The sequence below is a fragment of the Staurois parvus genome, unplaced genomic scaffold, assembly GCF_062004578.1.
Source record: "Staurois parvus isolate SC_StPar_1 unplaced genomic scaffold, SC_StPar_1.0 ptg000390l, whole genome shotgun sequence".
NCBI classification, from domain to species: domain Eukaryota; kingdom Metazoa; phylum Chordata; class Amphibia; order Anura; family Ranidae; genus Staurois; species Staurois parvus.
This window is the reverse complement of record NW_028318186.1, coordinates 6,100,108-6,119,458: the sequence shown is the minus strand read 5'-3', so window position 1 is coordinate 6,119,458 and position 19,351 is coordinate 6,100,108. Positions and strand designations below refer to the sequence as shown.

At 40.2% G+C, this 19,351-nt stretch overlaps 1 protein-coding gene across 1 annotated transcript in view; it reads right to left on the bottom strand.

Annotated features, from left to right (window-relative positions):
* The window catches only part of LOC149455650 (cytochrome P450 2C5-like), a 31,670-nt gene that overhangs the window by 4,180 nt on the left and 8,139 nt on the right, over positions 1 to 19,351 (bottom strand). Inside the window, exons 3-9 of the mRNA XM_089686042.1 lie at positions 17,929 to 18,091; positions 11,282 to 11,431; positions 8,270 to 8,430; positions 6,618 to 6,794; positions 5,472 to 5,613; positions 4,303 to 4,487; positions 18 to 159 (exon numbers count right to left, since the gene is read on the bottom strand). Coding sequence (XP_089542168.1) covers positions 18 to 159; positions 4,303 to 4,487; positions 5,472 to 5,613; positions 6,618 to 6,794; positions 8,270 to 8,430; positions 11,282 to 11,431; positions 17,929 to 18,091 — 1,120 coding nt within the window. The remainder of the gene's footprint in view (positions 1 to 17; positions 160 to 4,302; positions 4,488 to 5,471; positions 5,614 to 6,617; positions 6,795 to 8,269; positions 8,431 to 11,281; positions 11,432 to 17,928; positions 18,092 to 19,351) is intronic.

Below are 19,351 nucleotides of genomic sequence, written 5' to 3'. Positions count from 1 at the left end.
CTTTAGCTTGTACTTACCAGCTGAAAATGGGATGAAGGCTTCCTTCTTCAAAAAATTTCCACTAGTATCCAGAAAATGTTCAGGATAAAACTCTTTTGGCCTTTTAAAGTGGGCCTCATCGCACAGCACAGATGTCAGAAATGGAATTACATGTGTCCCCTGAAAAATATTAATATTTAAATAGTTACAATATATACAAAGTAGTTCAATAGGGTAGATTATTCTATGGATGCTGATTGCTTCAGTAGACTAATGTTTACCATAAGTTTTTGATTTACTCTTCTACTTTCTACCCTTGTTTTTATTCAAAACAAAAATCAGGACTTGTTAGCTATCACTGTGTCCTATTGGGGAGATGTGCTTTCACTTCCTGTCCCATAGTTAAAACAAGAAGTGAGAGGAAATCTCTGCAAATTAAGGGAATCCCTTGGGGACCCCCAGATCACTAGAACTAGTGTTCCCATTGGAAGGTTTTCCCTCTCTTACTTTTGTGAGGACAATCCAAAATTTGTGAATTTCTTTTACTTTCACTTTCAAAGATAACCGTAAACAGGCAAAATAGAGAGGGTGAATCTCCCTAAGGGGGCACAGACCACAATAAAAACTTAATAGATGCTAGGCATTTTACACCCTTCTCCGTATTTTTTTCTCTTTTCTCCCCTTTCTTTTTCCTTCACATCTTCCATGTTTCCTCCTCTTTTTCCTACTTTTTCTCTCTGTCTATTTTACATCAAGGAGGACTGAATTCAGACTGTGTCTAGTGCACCCTTCTGCGTCCAACTGTTGAGGAAGGAGAGGGGGCTCACATTTTTTCTGTTCTCTACTTACTAGTAATCACCGTCCCCTTCCTTCTGATTTTCCCTTTTTTTTCCTCCTCTCACCCGCTTTCTGCCCGTTGTTCTTGGCCCTCAGAGGACCAAGATGCACATTCTTATTTTTGCACCCCTATACCCAAATAGGTGACACAGCTTAACCACATTGTTGATCAAAGCTATACTCTCTCCTCTAACAGTTACATTTGTTTCCATATATGCTAAAGGTTTGAATGTTCCTGAAAAACTTTCACAATTTCTCCATGAATTATGGGAACTAAAGGCACAAATCATTTGCTTTCAAGAAACTCACTTCAAAACTGGTTTCATACCTATGCTAATGAACAAACACTTTCCGACAGCATACCATACCAGTTGCGCTAATTCCTAAATGAAGGATGTCTCCATCTTGCTTGCTAAGCACTTTAATTTTGTGCTGCAAGATAGGTAGAAGGAGTCTTTCCTTAGCTATCTTTTTTTGAAGAGTAACCTTGGGACACATCCAATCTCAATTGCCAACATATACTGCCCAAATGAGAAAGAGTTCTCCTTTTTCCGCAGCATCGAAGAGCTGCAATTGACCTTCACTACTGGCATACTGATTTTAGGGGGCGACTTTAATTTACTCCTAGATCCAATTCTTGACTCCTCTACTGGCTCTTCAGCCCTGCCAACTCTGCCAAATCAAACTGCAGTTACACTTTCACTACCTCCATGCCACCTGGTACCTTACACCCAAATACCAAAGATTATACCTTTTTTCTTTACCCATGTATCTCTCGGATCATACAGTATCACAATCATGACACTCTTATTGCTTGACTCAAGCAGCTAAAAACAGACCACAAGTGCACTAATGCGACTCACACCTTTCAAGAGTTGACTGAGACCAGAGCCTAGAGGCTAGAGGAACTAGGTAAGAAAACAAGACGACAACATATGCTCATTCAGAAATTATTTCATGAGCAGGGAAATAAATTTGGTTGATTCTTGGCAAGAGCTGTGTGTACAAAGAAAGCTTCTAGGCCAATTTATCCACCACATCTGAGATCCTACGGGTAATATTTTTTCTAAGAATAAGGAGATAGCAGTCCAATTTGATTTGTTCTACCTTAAGCTGTATAACTTGTCTTCCACCCCACCTAGCCACAAGACTACGACCAATTAGGATCACCTCAAAGCGGACATCCTCCATGAATATGGCCCAATCTCTGTTTCCAAAAAGACAAAAAGTCTATGCAGCTAGAAAAAAATTATCTCTGCAGAGGAGTTTGCCAGAGCCTTTCAAAAAATTAAAAATGAAAGAAGACCAGGGCCTGACGGCCTTACCCTGGAATACTATAAGTCTTTTGCTAAGGTCCTTACATCCAGTTTCTTGTCTTCCTTCCATACCTTTGCAAAGTGTCTCCCCCCTTCCCCCATCCTGCCAGTTATTGAAAGGGCATATACAGTAACTGTTATCCTGAAAGATGGGAAAGATCTAGAGCATGTTCCAAACTATCGTCCCATATCCCTGCTTAACATGGATGTCAAGCTGAATGTGAAAATCCTGGTAAATCACTTTCTCCTTTTGCTCCCCACCTTAGTCTCCTTGGATCAAGTGGGTTTTGTCCTCGGCAGGGAGGCACATAACATAACAAAGGCCCTTACCCTTCATCACTGATTGACGTACCAAGGTCAGCAAGGCTTTTTCCTCTCTCTAGACTCTGAAAAGGCATTCAACAGAGTTGCCTGGGACTATAAGGTGGCAGCTCTTTGGTCGATAGGCCTGCTGCCTAGTATGTGTGCCAGTATCTTGGCATTATACTCCTCTCCAACAGCTTGGGTCTGTGTAAACAGCCATTTATCGAATGCCTTCCAACCTAGAAATGGGAATAGACAGAGGTGCCCCTTCTCACCCTTACTTTTCATCTTTACCCTAGAACCTTTCTTGAATAGATTGCACACTAACCCCAACATCAAGGACATTTCAGTACAAGACCAGACTTATAAACTGGCTGCTTTCGCAGACAATATCTGAGTTTTTCTCTCGGAACCCCACATGACACTTCCCAACCTTCTGCAAGATCTTGATCACTTTCAAAGGATTTATAACTTAAAAGTGCATTACTCGGAGTCGCAGGCATTAAACATATCCCTGTTGGATGGAGATATGGAACTGTGTAAAACTAACTTTCTGTTTGTCTGCAACTCTGAACCTATTACTTATCTAGGAATGAAGTTACCTAAGCGTCTTGACCAATTATACCAATGAGCTCACCTTGCAGCTCTAGATTCCACAAAATGGTCCTCTTAGGCTCCTATATTTAATGCAAACTGCTGATACAGCTTCCCTCAGCCTTCTTCAGGTCATTCTGATGAGAATGCACCGCCTTTCTTTAGTGTGGCAAACCCCCCAGAATGAAAGTCTTGGGCCTATCCCTTCTAAAACACAAAAGAGGTATCTGTCTACCTGACCAGTGAAATTACCACTGGGCCTTCTTACTAAGCAGAACAGTGGGACCAAGGATCGTATTTCTCTTGAGAAATCGTTGTTAATTACACTCAATTCCCTGGCTTCTGCCATGTCAGATCCTGAGGGACGTGAGATTGCACCCCCTGCTTAATCCTCAGCTTATGGTCCTTCATTGGGTATACAAAATGCTACCGACATCTTCATTGCCAGGGCCTTTAATGTTCCTCCACTTGAATCCAGTGTTCATCTCTGGGATGTCAGCAAATTTCCTACACCCTCTATGGCCAAATAAAGATGTGTTAGCGCATCACTTTTTGCTGCGCTTTATCTCCTACAAAGAAGGGGGCTTGTTACTCCACATACTACTGTTTTGCGCATACCTGCACTTTAGACATTTCCTAAATCTGCAGGGTTGTAAACCTTCATGGATTAGATCCCTTGTCAGATCCTGAGGGAGGTGAGATTGCACCCCCTACTTAATCCACAGCTTATGGCCCTTTATTGGGTATACAAAATGCTACCGACCGCTTCATTGCCAGGGCCTTTAATGTTCCTCTGCTTGAATCCAGAGCTCATCTCTGGGATGTCAGTTAATTTCCTACACCTTCTATGGCGAGCGTCAATGGTTATAAAGTCCTCACCCTTTGGTGCAGGACACCCTATAACAAGTTTTACCCCTCTCTCCCCAATCGGTGCTGGAGATGTAATGAGGCAGACAGCACAATGTTGCATATTTGGTGAATGTGTCCCAAGCTTCAACCCTTTTGGTAGAAAGTCCATGAGATTATAACAACTATTACCACTGACATGTTGGACTACTCCCCAGCTCAATATTTATTACATCACACATCCCTGCCAAAAAAAAATACTTTAAATCCCTTGCTATGTTTATGGTCAATGCTGCCGGACAGTGCATAACCTACACCTGATGCTTGCCTACTGCCTCAGAAATCCTAGCTCAAAGCCAGTAGAATTGTCATTCCGTTTCTTTTGAAGAATGAAACAGCAAAGCATGAAAAAAATTTTGCTGCTTACTTTTGGAAGAAAGTAACCCCTAAAGTTGACATCTTGAGTAGTAGCATGTGGGAGGTTAGTTGGAACAATATTTCCAAATCTTTGAATTTCATGAATAACAGCATCTGTGTATGGCATGTTCTTACGGTGACCAGCATGGGGCACAGATGATCCAATCACTTTTTCAATCTCATGTTGAACTTTCCCTAATTAGAAAAAAAATATGTTACTCTGTAAAAGGAAGAATCCTTTTTTTTACAAATAATACTTTGCCACCTAGTGGTGATCAAATAACATCAAAAGAAAGCTCTCTTTGTGTGAAAAAATGTAATTTGCATACAGTGTTGCATGACCGAATGATTGCAAGTTATAGTAGCACAGTGCTGAATAGAAAAAATGCCCTGGTCATGAAGGTGGTCAAGTGGATAAAAGGAAATAAAGGGCAATGATAAAAATAAACAATGAATTAACATGCTTGGGGCATACTATAAACTTGCACACAAAGTGGCAAACCTGTAGAATGCACTACACTATGAATTAACACACTTTTAGGATGTACTACATCATGAATTGGCACACCTGTAGGATATACTACAGCAAATGTGATATTTAGGATGAAATTGGATGAAATTCAAGCCATGGGTGGCCCTGAAAGCTATGGGTGGACAATCACTGTTCAGCAGCATCACTGTACATGGGCAACTGTTGGTGTCATGGCTGCTTAACACAATAGCTATCAGTGGAGATTCCTGAATCCCTGTATGGATACCTTTATAGTTTATCTGTCTCATTGAAAGTTGGTGCCTGACTTCTACCTTGTTGACAGTCTGTGGTCCTTTTCATTTCTATGAGTTTCACTTATTCCACTTATATCAATGAAAATCTGTGTCTCCATGCATTTCAGAACAGACTGCTGGGTCATTTGAAGACAAATAAAACCCTTTCCAAAATCATGCATTCTCTAAAATTCTCAGTTTTAGTTCAGGTAATGGATGCCAGCTCTATTGTCTGACATACTCAAAGCTGCACCTACCAGTGGTTATAGGTCTCGATATGAATTTATAATCATAAAAACAGTCCGAGTATGAGGAATATAATCAATAAATCAACAATATTTTTAGACGTTACATAAAAAACACAGTTGCATGGCAATTCATGGAGACTGTACAAGAACTTTGCTTCTATCTTACTTTGGATGTCTGGATAAGTTATCATCAGCAGAATTCCCCAGCGAAGTGTGGTCGAGGTTGTCTCCATCCCAGCAGAAAAGAGATCAGTTACCAGCGCTGTCAGGTTTTCATTGGTGAAAAATAACTCATGACTGGGCTTCTCCTGAAAAAGTGAGTTTTGTAAACTTTGTAATAACCATTGCTATTCCCATAAACATATCAGATATTGCCCCAGAAATTGTGTCATCCCAACTCCAGCTTTGGTGACATTAAATTCCCAAGTCACTTGTGTAGCAGATATGTATTTTAAAATGTTCTAACAAATTGAAAGTTAAGTTTTATTATTTTTTTTTCAGCAGTATTGTATGTAAGGTATACACTCACCAGCCCCTTTATTACATCTTGCTAGTGCCAAGAAAGTATCCTCCACACCATTACACTAACACCACCAGCCTGCACCATTGACACAAGGATTTCATTTTGTTTGCGCCAAATTCTAACCCTACCACCTGAATATTGCAGCTGAAATTGAGACTCATCAGACCAGGCAACATGTTTCCAATCTTCTATTGTCCAATTTTGGTGAGCCTGTGCAAATTGCAGCCTCTGTTTTCCTGTTTTTAGCTAACAGGAGTGGCACCTAGTGTAGTCTTCTGCTGCTGTAGCCTATCTGCTTCAAGGTTCGATGTGTTGTGTGTTCATAGATGGTATTCTGTATACCTTTCTTGTAACAAGTGGTTATTTGAGTTACTGTTGCCCTTCCATCATCTCAAACCAGTCTGCCCATTCTCCTCTGACCTCTGACATCAACAAGGCATTTCTGTCCACACAACTGCCACTTACTGGATATTTGCTCTTTTTCTGACCATTCTCTGTAAACCTTAAAGATGGCAGTTTTTTAAATACTCAGACCAGCCTGTCTGGCACCAACAACCATGCCACTTAGAGTCACTTAAATCCCCTTTCTTCCCCATTTTGATGCTCGGTTTGAACTTCAGCAAGTCGTCCTCACCACATCTAGATGCCTAAAAGCATTGGGTTGCTGCCATGTGATTGGCTGATTAGCAATTTGTGTTGCCAAGCAATTGATCAGGTTTACCTAATAAAGTGGCTGGTGAGTGTAAACTCTTTAGTGGCTTCTTCTCTTTTTTGGATGTGTTGCCTTACCTCTTGCTGTTTCACTAGAAATGCATCAACAAGATTCCTCTGGTCATTGACATCCAGTTCTTTTCTTTGGGTGGTAAAGATTTCCTTAATAAATGCATGCATTTCATCCACATTTTTTACAACTGTTCTGTGCGTTCCAGGCAACCAGCGGATCAGTGAGGGAAAAGCATTATACAACTGCCAAAATACATAAAAAACAACTTGTAAACAATAACATACTGTATATTTAGACATTTAGGCATGAATGTGTAATTAATACCACATTTTAAACTATCTGCACTTAACAAATGATTATTTGACATTTATTGCTATATATTATACAATTAAAGGATTTTACTTTTACTTTTCTTTTTACTTTTTGCTTTGTTCTGCCTTTGTCCCCATAGAAGATTATCTATTCTGTCGAATGTCTGTCATCTGGTCAGGAAGTAAGGGGAGACCTCTCTCATGGGAAAATAGGCAGAAGCAGGGGCGGACTGACCATTTGGAAACTTGGGCACTGCCCGAGGGCCCGGGGTCAGTAGGGGGCCCCATGAGATGCCCCTGGTACCTTTTTCATAGGCGTTTTTGAGTTTAAGAAAGGACACAGGGGCCCCATGATCCCCTATTGCCCGGGGGCCCCATGAGTTGTCTGTCCACCCCTGGGCAGAAGACTATTTAAACTTTCCTTATTTTACTAGAAAAAGGTGTCCTGTCCTGTTCCGTCTGACCTATGTCACATAGATAGGAAGCAGATGGGGGATTTCCTATAATGTCCTGTTCTGTACGATACCATTGCATAAAGAGATATCAACCCAGGTAGAGGGTTAGCAGAGTGATAAAGTAGTGCTGCTCTTTTCAAAACTGGAAAAATCATTTGCTAGAGGGGCATGACTAATTTAGTTAGAAATCATCATTTTATGCTATTCAAGAAATGCTGTAAGTATTAATAGAATTAGTATAGAATAAAATTCAATAAACACAGGATGAATAAAATTGTTTGAGGCACAATATATTGGCTTGGCTCTGAGCTTGATGTTTGAATTTCTGATTGCATGACCAAGTAAAATTTCACATTCTCAGAACATGCCCTCAGCCCTATCATGCACCAAGTTCACAGCCAAGCCAATAAATATATTAATAAATCAGTAAAAAAGTGAACTTCTGAATATAAATGAAAATATAGTAAATACAACCCAATTCCAAAAAAGTTGGAACAACTTTACTTTTGAGACATTCTGACTCTCCAAGATGTTCTCTTTATACCCAGTCATGTTACTGACCTGTTGACAATTAACCTAATTAGTTGCAAAATGTTCTTCCAGCTCTTTCTTGTTAGTACCACTTACTTTGCCAGCTTTTTGTTGCTCTGTTCCTGAGACATGTTGCTTCCATAAATTTCAAAATTACCTTATTTTTTTCTTAAAATGGTAAATTTTTCCAGTTTAAATATTTGATATGTTTTCTATTTTCTATTGTGAATAAAATATTGGTTTATGAGATTTACAAGTCATTGCATTCTGTTTTTATATATATTTTACACAGTGTTCTAACTTTTATGGAATTGGGGTTGTAAAAAAAAAGGATAATAAAAAAAGTAGGTAAAAGGAAGTGGTTACATCTGCACATCTGCCCATATTAGTCTGCATTAATAGTGACATTTAATTGGTTACCATTGCTGATGGGCTGCCAATGAGGTGGGTATTCTCATTAACTATTTTCAAAAGCCTCAAAAGTTTTGGATCTTCATAATCAAACCGATGGCTCAGCAATATGGAAACTATTATGTTGGCTACTGCAGCATTTATGATCATTTTGTTATTAAAAGGCTCCCCTACAATAAAGGGTGAAATAAAATCAATATTAAAGAAGTAAAACTTCCTAGCATACAGTATATGTGGATTATAGTTTCAAGAAACAGGATTTCCCTACAATTCACGCCATACATGGATCAAATTCTAAACCAATTTTCTTTCGAAAATCAAATTTGCATCATTAGTGAGCAGGTTTTCATGTGCCCATCAAATTTGAGTGATTGGGCAGGTTGGAAATTTTTTGAAGAAAAATTTCTAATCAATGATGGCAGAATTGTGCGAGAAATGTAATCAAAAAATAAATGAGCATGAGCTGTGACCTGGAAAGAAAAGAAGGTTCCCAAGTATGAAAATTATTTTCTGTAGCAACATGAGGTGAAATTGAAGGCTTGGTTGTTCAAACTTCTAAATCAATGGTCGCACCATCTTATTACAAAACGCACAAAATTTCCGATTTTCTAAAGAAAATTCATTCAGAGCTCAACCCATGTATGGCCTGCATTAGTCATCACTCTTCACTTTTAGGCAAATCAGTTTGCAGGTGTTCCCTTTCCCCGTCGTTGATGAGTTTAGCTACTCACTTAGCAATTCAGCCAATTAGAAACCAACAGGATACCATCTATTTGAGAGATGCCTTGATATTTTTAGCATGGTGCAGGCATAGGTATAGCTTGACTTGAGTAATTCACAAAAAAGTGGTGGCTGAAGTGTGCTGAATTAGACAAAGCAGCTGGGGTAGCCTTGAAGCTAATCAACAACAACATTGAAACATGAGGAAAAAAAATTTTCTTTGTATGGCACTGAGGTGATAATTCCATTATATCCTTAGGGAATACCAAAGTTGGCCATACTCTAGTAAATTTTTGAATGAACATTCGTTTGCACATTCATACGAAAATTTCAATAAGTACATTTAATGACTTGCGGAATATAATTTGAACGTAATTTAAAAAATGTTAACTTTTAACATTCAATTTTGAAGTGAATTGACTTTCCTGAATGAATCCACACTGACTGTTAAAAATTTGTTCATGCAAGAAAAAAGTAAAAATAATAGGAATAATTTTTAATATGAAAATTAAATCTAAGTTCTCAAGTGATCATATACCATGACATTGTTAAAAATTAAAGTGATGTTAAAGGCTTTTTTTTAAAATAATAAGCATGCCATACTCACCTGCTCTGTGCAATGGGTCCCCTACCAGAGCTTCTGGTCCCTCCCTTCTGCAGCTTGCTATAGGAGCACAAGAGCAGGCTTGCTCCGTTCACACACGGAGCATGGCTCAGGCCCGCCCCCACAGCTTTCTCCTCATTGGCTCACTGGCTGTTATTGACAGTAGCGGGAGCCAATGGTTCCTGCTGCTGTCTCAGTCAATGAGGAATAAGAGTCCTTGGAAAGCCACTGTTCTCGTGCACATCGCTGGATTGAGATGGGGCTCAGCTAACTATTGGGGGGCTGGGGGGACTGCTCCACACAGGTTTTTTACCTTCATACATAGAATGCATGAAGGTAAAAAGCCTTGAGCCTTCACAACCACCTTAGCTTTTGGTTTCTACTACATCTATGACCTGCTAAGGAGAAGTGATCATTTAGCCATGTTCCTGGCATTATATACAAGATGACTCTATCGGTTTTCTTGTTCAGAAAGGGTCCTATGAACTTTCCCAGCCTAGCCAAATTGAATCCCCACTTTTTTACTTTTTTAGCCTGTATAACAAGTATTTTCACAGACAAAGCTAGACCACTGATCTAAGTCTCCAGTGGTCTGATACTGTTCTAGAGGAGTGCTGGAGACCGAGACCTCTACATTCTGCTGATATAGGGCAACTTTTACAGTACAAAGTACACACACATTGTGAACATGTGTAAAAAAGGATCTCATATTTCTTACTTGTTATGAGCCTTTAGATTCATATTTCCTCTATAGATCATTGCTCAGGGCATGCCTGAGATGCTAGACAGCAGCCTTTCTGAACCTTTGGATAATCTTGTCTTTTGCCTTGTTTCTGGTGAACCTTAAATTCCTTGCTCCTCCCATAGACTTCCTATTTAAGGCATGCCTTTGCACTTCCTGTTTGTCATATTATTGTGCTCTCTCCAGGGGATATTTTGCTTCTTTGTGTATCTGCAACTGTCCTTTTCTACACTACTACTCGTTACCGACGCTTGGTTTGTTCCTCAACTGCGCTTTCCCTTGATCCCACTACAACCAGTTGTTACCGACTTTTGGCTTGTTTACTGACTAGTATGCTTCTGCCTGATCCCTACCTGATATATCTGCTACTGGACCCCGGCTTGCTTACCTCCTGGTGAGGCAATCCCAGAGACTGCGGCCTGGTACTAACATAAAACAAAACCCATCTCCACCATCAGGAGCTCTGGTGAATACTGGTTAGTGCTTAGACCTTGCAGCTCAAGGGATCCCACATCACCTGCTAAGGTGTGACCTGCTTGTGTACTTATCCAGCTGGTCGGTGGGAGCCTCTCTACTACTATTGCCATTGGTCTCTGAGTCTGACCACCTCCTCCCCCCTCCCTTTTATAGAAAGAGACTGGATTATCCATTTTATCAAGTTCCTTCAAATTCCTATTGTGACTTAACTGACCAACGGGAAATGCTATGCACTACAATGTAAGTTTGTTCCTTATATCTGACAGTGAAATTTGCAAATCCTGAAGATTTGCTGCAAACCCATGGTAGCAGCAAACTCAAACCTCACAACTAGTCCTTCATTAGATATGTGGGTATCATCTTTTAATTATGAAACATGGCCTAAGTATATGCTACTAACAGCGTAGATATTAATATTATATTCTTTACAAGAGTGTCATTCATTCACAAATGTCATCCAAGATTTGAGAAGCAGGACCTTTGAATGATTTGATCTTTTTCACTAAACAGTCACATTCTTCCACAATCCTGTCTTCAATTGTCTTCCTCCCCATTCCAAAATCTCTTAATGTTGAAAGCGTAAATCTTCTCATCACTTTCCAGTTTTCATTTCTGGAAAAAATTACTCCTAAATGGGAGAAAGAAATATGTTTATAAGTCCACCCACAACTGATAAAAGTTTCAGTACATCTGAAGTGGCCCCAGGTGATATTTTCCTATACCAGCTAACTTCCTGTCTGGCAGTCCCATAAAAGAAGGACCCGTTGTTTTCAGTATCAAAAATGTAAGCAGTTATAATATTACGAAATCAATAGTTCAAGGAAATATGGAGTTATTTTGGTGTTAGAGTTTGGTGGGTTATGATAAAAGTAATGATAATAGGTTAAGTGGGATTTTCAATCATTTTAAATCAATAAATTGCGGACACGTTACAATATACAGAACAGTAAATGTTGTAAGAAAAGCTTTACCTTTTAACATTAAAAAGCTCTCCTTGAGGTCAAATCTAGGGACTTTGCCTAAGTTGAGATGATGTCATCCATCTGCTGCAGGAAGGAGGAAGCATTTCGACAGCCTTCTTCTCCCTAGCGACCAGACTGCAAAACTGTAACATTGCAGGAAGTCACAAGGTGAGAGTCTGCAGCAGAGGCTGACATGTGTCAGACATTTGTGCCACACATTTCACAGACACCAGAATTTACATGCTCGTGTTATTCTTAAGCCAGAATTACAACTGAAGAAATAGATCCTGACCCTGGATAATGCCTGAACAAAGATTGCACTGTGCTTTTGAGAGATAAAGTGCCCTGGAATGCTTATTGTGTATCCTTTTTATTTTATATATATATAAAATAGCTCAGTGGGGAGATTTCTGTACTAACATCGGATTGTTAGTACAGGATCTCATCCTGAACTCTTAGGCTGTCTGTAGAGGGTGCTTATTCAGGTGAACATACTGGCTGGACAGACCGAGGTCTAAAGGAGGTATGTCAATTAAGGATGCACCAATACCAAGTACTTACACAAGTACTCGTACTCATGCAAATGTTCCCGATACCTGAAACCAATACTTTTGTGGTGCAATTTGAGACCATACAAAATGAATGTGCTCTAATTGCACTACAAAGAATTGCATGCAATTTGAACAAGAATGCGGTGCGATTCCTGTCCAAATTGCATGCAATTTCCCCACCATTCAGGAGCTGTCCTTTGTCTGCAGTGCTGAATTTCCTGAGTCATGACCAGCACATGCTGGATATAAACCCTTGACTTGGCAAAGTGGATTATGATTTATTCTGCCCAGACACTTATAGTATTACACAGGTGTAGCACCCTCCTAGTTAGCTAGGAGGAGCTGGAGTCCTAATTGTTAGAAAGGATGTCTGAGTAGCAGCCTGGTGTAATAGTCAGAAGGTCAAATTCTGGTCAGGGCTGAGAGGCTCTGAAGACCACCCCTCTGGAATTTCTCCGTGCTCTAGAGCTTTGGAGGAAGGTCTAGAGGCAGTGGGTGAATATGAGGAGTAGCTGGCTTGTACTCTTGAGGGATCCTGACCAATCCCCAACAGAGGGCTTGGTAAGGGGCCAGGACAACCCTTAAAAGTAACTGAACCTGCTTAGCAGTAGGAAAACTGGAGGGAAAAGGAAGAAGAGAGAGAAGGATGTGAGGCTGGATGCAGGAGCCTGTGAGGGGGCTCAGATGGAGAGGGGCTCACCTGCAAGCAGAGGATCTTGGAAGGTGGAAAACTTTGGACTTCACCAGCCCCCTGAGAGAGGACCACCTGTGTAGCCCAGCTAAAAGGCCTGGTAGCAGCCATCAGCTCCCCCGGCAGCACAGGAGAGGCACCAAGTGAATAAACCTACACCTCCTGGGCCAGTAAGGGGAAAGGAGCACTCTAGTGGGGAACTGGATTTGCTATCTTTCCCGGGACTGTTTCACACTGCAGTGGCAGGCACTGGATCCCCTGCCCAGGGATTCACCCAGTACAGCTGGATGAGGAGAGGAGTCATCTGGGGTCTGGGATGGTACTACAGCAGATGCTGGATAGCTCTCCAGGAGAGAAACTGCTGTAGAGACTTGTACACAGTTGCTACGGAGTTTGTCTTCAGTTGCCATTTCCCTTAGGCATCACATACACCCCTTACCTCATCCAAGTTCTAAAACCCATAAATAAAATAACAAAAACAAAGCTCAAGGACTGGTTTCTATCTCCTAATGCAAGTTTGAATGAGGAAATTGTGATCCTTGGCTGTGTATAACTAAAGGGGGACCCACATCTCTTGCAACTCCTAAGGGGGTAGTGGTACATAGGTAAGGCCCCTCACTATATTCCTCTTTGTTAGGCCTCTATCCTTTTTTTTAACCCTGTAGCTTCTATCTATCCCCCCCATCCTGAATCTAGTGTCTTTGACTTTCTAGTGGCCAGTAGATCACCATCCTCTCTCATCATCTAGGACCTGCAGGGATGTTCTCAGCGATCAGAGGCTCTCTTCTGTGTTAGCAAGGCATTACCTGATCAGGCATGGAATACACGGCTGCTTGTGGTGCACACAAGGCTGGAGATGCATATGTGGTCTGCCCAAGCTGACATCACTTTCGCCCTATACCTGTATACAGTATGCAGAAGTATATGCGGTCTCTCGGAGTCTGGGCGTCGATGCCAAACAGCTGCATATTTGCCTGCAATTAGAAAACACATGTGCTGAGAGCGCGCGCCCTGTGCGCTCCAAGCTCATATGTCTGTGACTCATGGAAAGATCCCGATCTCCCCTTTCAATTGGGACCTTTGCCGATCTTGTGACCGCCGTGACGGCGAATCACGGCGGCCACATGACCCTAAAACCCTGCCCCGCCTCCCGGCTTCTGAAACTCTTAAAAGGGGGTCCATTCAGATTTAGCAATACATAATAACTCATCTCCAAAGCACATGCATTATTCTGCACCATAATGCATGGTTACACTCTATCTGGGTTGTGGTGCATTGTGTCAGAAAGATTGGTACATGTCTGATTTTTAGTCTGTTTTGTGCATTGATAAATGAGCTGTCTCTACAGAACATGCATTAGCTTGCGCCACAACATGCATGAATTCACCACAAAGGATCACATAGATCTGAATGGACCCCAAAAGGTTCAGGTTAAGTGTTACATTTAGTTTTAAAGGTTCGATTAAAGGGCCACTATCATAAACAATACTTGCATGAATTTTAATAAAATTTTAATTTTTAATAATATTCTGAAAATAATTTCCTTTTTCCGATTTCATATTCACTTCTTTGTATTTTTTTAGAAAATTTACATACAGGCAAGGTGTCTAGAAAAAAGTGTCACTGACTGCGGTGAGAACAAATGACAACATTGCCAAAGGAGCCTGAGGTCAGATTTAAAGCTGAACTCCAAGCACAAAAACCTTCCTTTAAATATGAGCAGGCTCACCCATTAAAGCCTGTAGAAAACTACAGGAGTTGCGGATACAAGACCAGTCACCCTGCACAAGAAGAGAGAGCAGCAGCGACTGGTCTTTTTCACAGGAAGCTTCTGCACAAAGGGAAAGTTTTGATTACTGCACAGATCTGGAAAGAATACACAAAGCACACTAGATTCAAATAAGAATACACATGGCTCTTAGATATTGACATTTGATTATCTTGGGGTTCAGCTTTAAACCATGTAAATAAAGTTACTGTTTGTCTTAAGGGTATTCTATATGGCATTGGAAAATTGCTTATACTTGTAACTATCATAAGCCTTGCATTTGAGGGGTGCTGGGGACTCTTTGTAGACATGTGGACTTATTGCTCTTTATGCTCACTGGCCACTTTATTAGGAACACCTTGCTAGTACCGGGTTGGACCCCCTTTTGCCTTCAGAACTGCCTTAATTATTTGTGGTGTAGATTCAACAAGGTGTTGGAAACATTCCTCAGAGATTTTGGCTACTGTTGCCTTTCTATCATCTTAAACCAGTCTGCCCATTCTCCTCTGACCTCTGATATCAACAAGGCATTTTCATCCACACAACTGGATATTTTTTGGACCATTCTCTGTAAACCCTATAGATGGTTGTGTGTGAAAATCCCAGTAGATCAGCATTTTTTGAAATACTCAGACCAGCCCATCTGGAACCAAAAACCATGCCAGGTTCAAAGTTACTTAAATCCCCGTTTTTTCCCTTCTGATGCTCGGTTTTAACTTCCGCAAGTCATCTTCACTATGTGTAGATGACTAAATGTATTGAGTTGCTGCCATGTGATTGGCTGATTAGCAATTTGTATCACCAGGCAATTGAACAGGTGTACTTAATAAAGTGGCCAGTGAGTGCATACGTATCTCTGTTGTGAAGATATTACGGAACTTCCTATGAGGCCAATGGTAAAGGAAGTAAGAAAATCTCTCTAATGTGGCAGCAATAAAATTATTAGGGAAAATAAGAAAAGCTAAGAGCCACTGTTGGGCTTTTATTGCTGTCTTTGTCCATGTTGAGGGAGGTTCTTATGTGGTAACCGTGAAAAGAAGTAAGGTGAAATCTCTCCCAAAGGAAGTGCAGACAGGAAAAAAAAGTTCTAAACATTCCAATGCTTTTGAAATAATAAAGCTTAAAGCCTATTTTACCCATATTGTAGCCAGATATTAAAATCTGATTAGGTGTTATGGACTACCACAATTTGTATATTACGAGTGGGGGGGGGGGGGTCTGAAAAGTTCTTGGCCTGACCCCTTCCCAGCAGGTAACACCAATTTTGTTATTATAATTGTAAATAGTGATTTTTTATATGATATTACGCTAATTTGGAGGATTAGAGCTCTATTTTCTCAATTGTTACAAGTAATTTAATGAACCATGGTGGAGTAGAAGGGTGTGCTGTTTTTGTAGGTCAAGGCAGACAAAACACTGATTGTTTTGAAGGATTTAGCGTCTCAGTGCATAGACCATCCACCCTATTCACCAGGTCTTCCTCCGTCCTATTTCCTAAATTTTAGAAGACACTGAAAGGAAAGACATATTTGTGGGATTGAGAGGTCATAGCAGCAACAGAGCAGTTTCTCGCAAGGCAGTCAAAATAATTTTTTGTTGGAAGCGTTAAAGAAATTGAAGAGATGATGTGGTAAGTGTGTTGGACTTAGGGAAGAATATGTAGAATAGCAGCCAAGTTTTGTTGCTCTAGCCAAGCCTTTTTCAACCAGGGTGTCGTGACACCCTAGGGTGCCTTCTGGGTTTTTCAGGGGTGACTTGGTAAAATGTCTAAAAATTGCCTGAAGCTGCCCAAAAATTGTCATCAAGCTGACAGGTGGATCAAGCCTGCCTTTTTTTGTTACACAAAACCACAGGTTTTTACTATGCAGAATTATAACCTTGGGCAGTGTAGAATCATCTACTGGCGTTCTAACAACCAATGACGTCATAGATTGAAGAGGAGAACGTCAGACACCTGAGAATATCTTTGTTTGTCCCTCTCCGTCAGCACTGGGGTCACGTTAGCTGAATGATGGAGAGAAGGGAGACAAGAAATGCTGGAGCACTAGTCAGTACCAGTGTGCAAAAGTATATGCTTTATAAGAATAAATCACCTGTAATGTTGGGTGTCCTACATTTTTGAATAGGAGCTTTGAGATTGTGCAGATTTTTAAAGTATGCCTTTACTGAAAAAAGGTTGAAAAACAGTGTTCTAACTCATTTTCCTTCTGGTTGGGCCGAGAACATTTCAGCCCCCTTCATATTCCTAAATGGATACTTTAGTGGTTTTTGGTCAGTTGTAAATTTTTTTGAAGGGTAAAATCTTATTTTATGAAAAAATAATAATTGAACACATTTTTCCAGAACAAAACGTGCATTTATTATTTTTCCCTACAGGAGTTTGCAAAGCATTGCACCGATGATCAGCAAAACAGGCTCCTGTTCACTGTCCCTCCAGCTTTTTGCTCATACCTTTGTATGGGCTTTCAGGTAGAAAGCTAGAGGAAGAGTGAATGAACTACAAGTGTGCTGAGCAGCGCACTCATAGTCCATTGAAAACTACAAGCCGTCTGCTGAGGTGGAAGACTGGACTTGTAGTTCATTCATTCACAGATCCTTGTGAACAAAAGATTTGGACACACTGATTTTACCTGTGGCAGTGGCCATGGGGAGGGGAACTCCTGCTCTCTGTCTTGGGGGTGGGTCAGGGGGTGTGGTGTGCTGAAACATTTTACATGTTACACCCTAAATACAGGTGTAACATGTGACATGTTCCAAAGGTGAACTGATCCTTTAACTAGATCTTTATAAAAGATGTTATTTGACAAATAAAAATTTTAAGCAAGATGCTTTCGTGCTACAGTTTAGGCAATCCACGGCAAGCTGTCTAATTTCTTCTGTGGACAGGAGATCCTGATGGCGCTGTCTCTAGAATTAGAAGAGTAGATGGTGTTTCTTTCCTCCGGTCTATTCATCAGAGTCATTCAGCTGTGAGCATGTGTCACCTGACATCCTGCAGGTCTGTATTCACAAAACAGCAGTGAATCAGCTAAAACAATGGTGTACCTAGTTACATCTGGCAAAAGGGTAAATATAAAATAAATACATAATAAAACGAGAGGAAAAAGTCAAGGAAATATCAGAAAATATCATAATGTGAAACATTTATGTTACCGTGTCCTTTAACGATGTCATCGAAGAGCGGAATCATTGGTCTTCCGGAAAACTCATCAGCATGATTTACCAAAGCATCTCTTACTGTCTCATAACCACAGAGGATCACCATTTTTTCTTCTCCTATTTTGATACTGTACACTGAACCATACTTCTTAGAGAGCTGTAATTGGACCAGATGTCAGTCGTATAAATATATAACCGAGCAGAATTTTCAAAAAAGTTAAATCTTTGAATACTGTATGTAGAAATTGATGAGTCTTCATGGGTTCGATTTGCAGAGGGATTTATGAATCCTGTTTTCAATTTGACAAACCTGGACTTAGCAGGAAATATCATTAAAGTCTAAGGGAGACAAATCTTTTTGGTAAGTTATGGACATTTTTGGGACTAACAAATATAAAAAAGGCATTGAAAGCTGCCATGGGAGACATGTACCAATGTAGAAAAAAATACCATACCCTCTTTTTGCAGTTTTGAAGGCAACATAATGAGTATGTAAATTCTTTAATCAATGACCTTGCGGGGATACTTCAAATCCATATGTGGTGACAGCATAATCTGGCAGTATATATTTGTCTGTAGAACTGATTTCTTTTTCTTCCACAAATGGCATGGCTTGTCTTACATACAACAGCACCTCAATTTGATTTATTGCAGGGACAATAGTCCTAACTAGTGTATGATTAACTTTTATTTTTACTAAGGGGGTGGGGAGGGAGTGTGATAAATGGGAGAAATATAATGGAAGGGAGTTTAGGTGTACACTGTCCTAATTTAATTTTTCTTTCAAATGATGCCTGAACAAAAGGCAGCTCCACAACTAGATGGTCAGTAACATGAAAATGCTACATTTTGAGTACCTCAAACTTATAAAAGGCCTTATCGACCTACAATAAAAAACAATTTACCCCTAAAAGACCATCCCCTGAAACAACATCCAATTTTTTACAAGTCTTTCAGCAAAAATACATTTCGAGTTTCTGAAAGTGATGGCAGATCATCAAGCACAATCACAAAATGAAAGAAAATACAAGAAAAACCACCAATAATAAAACCAAAGAGTCAGCAAAGGAGTTTGTTTGCCCAAAAGAGCTAATCAATAAGAGTTAAAGTACAATGTCCTAACTGACCTCAATCTATTCCTAAGCAGTTTGTCGGCATTCCCTATCCTATCCCTAAAGCATCTTCGAAAGCACTGACATTGTGACTGCCTTCTACCCCTGAAGTGGCTGGCTTATCCAAAAGCACCCTTATTGGTCTCTCTAAGCATGCTGGCCATAATTCAAATTCATACAGTACATTAATGTTTTAAAAATATTTTTCCTAAAGCAAATCTGCACATAAATTCACTAATACTGCAAATCTCAAACCAGCAGGATTTGCCACAAAACAATGGTAGCAGTGAACCCAAACCTCATCT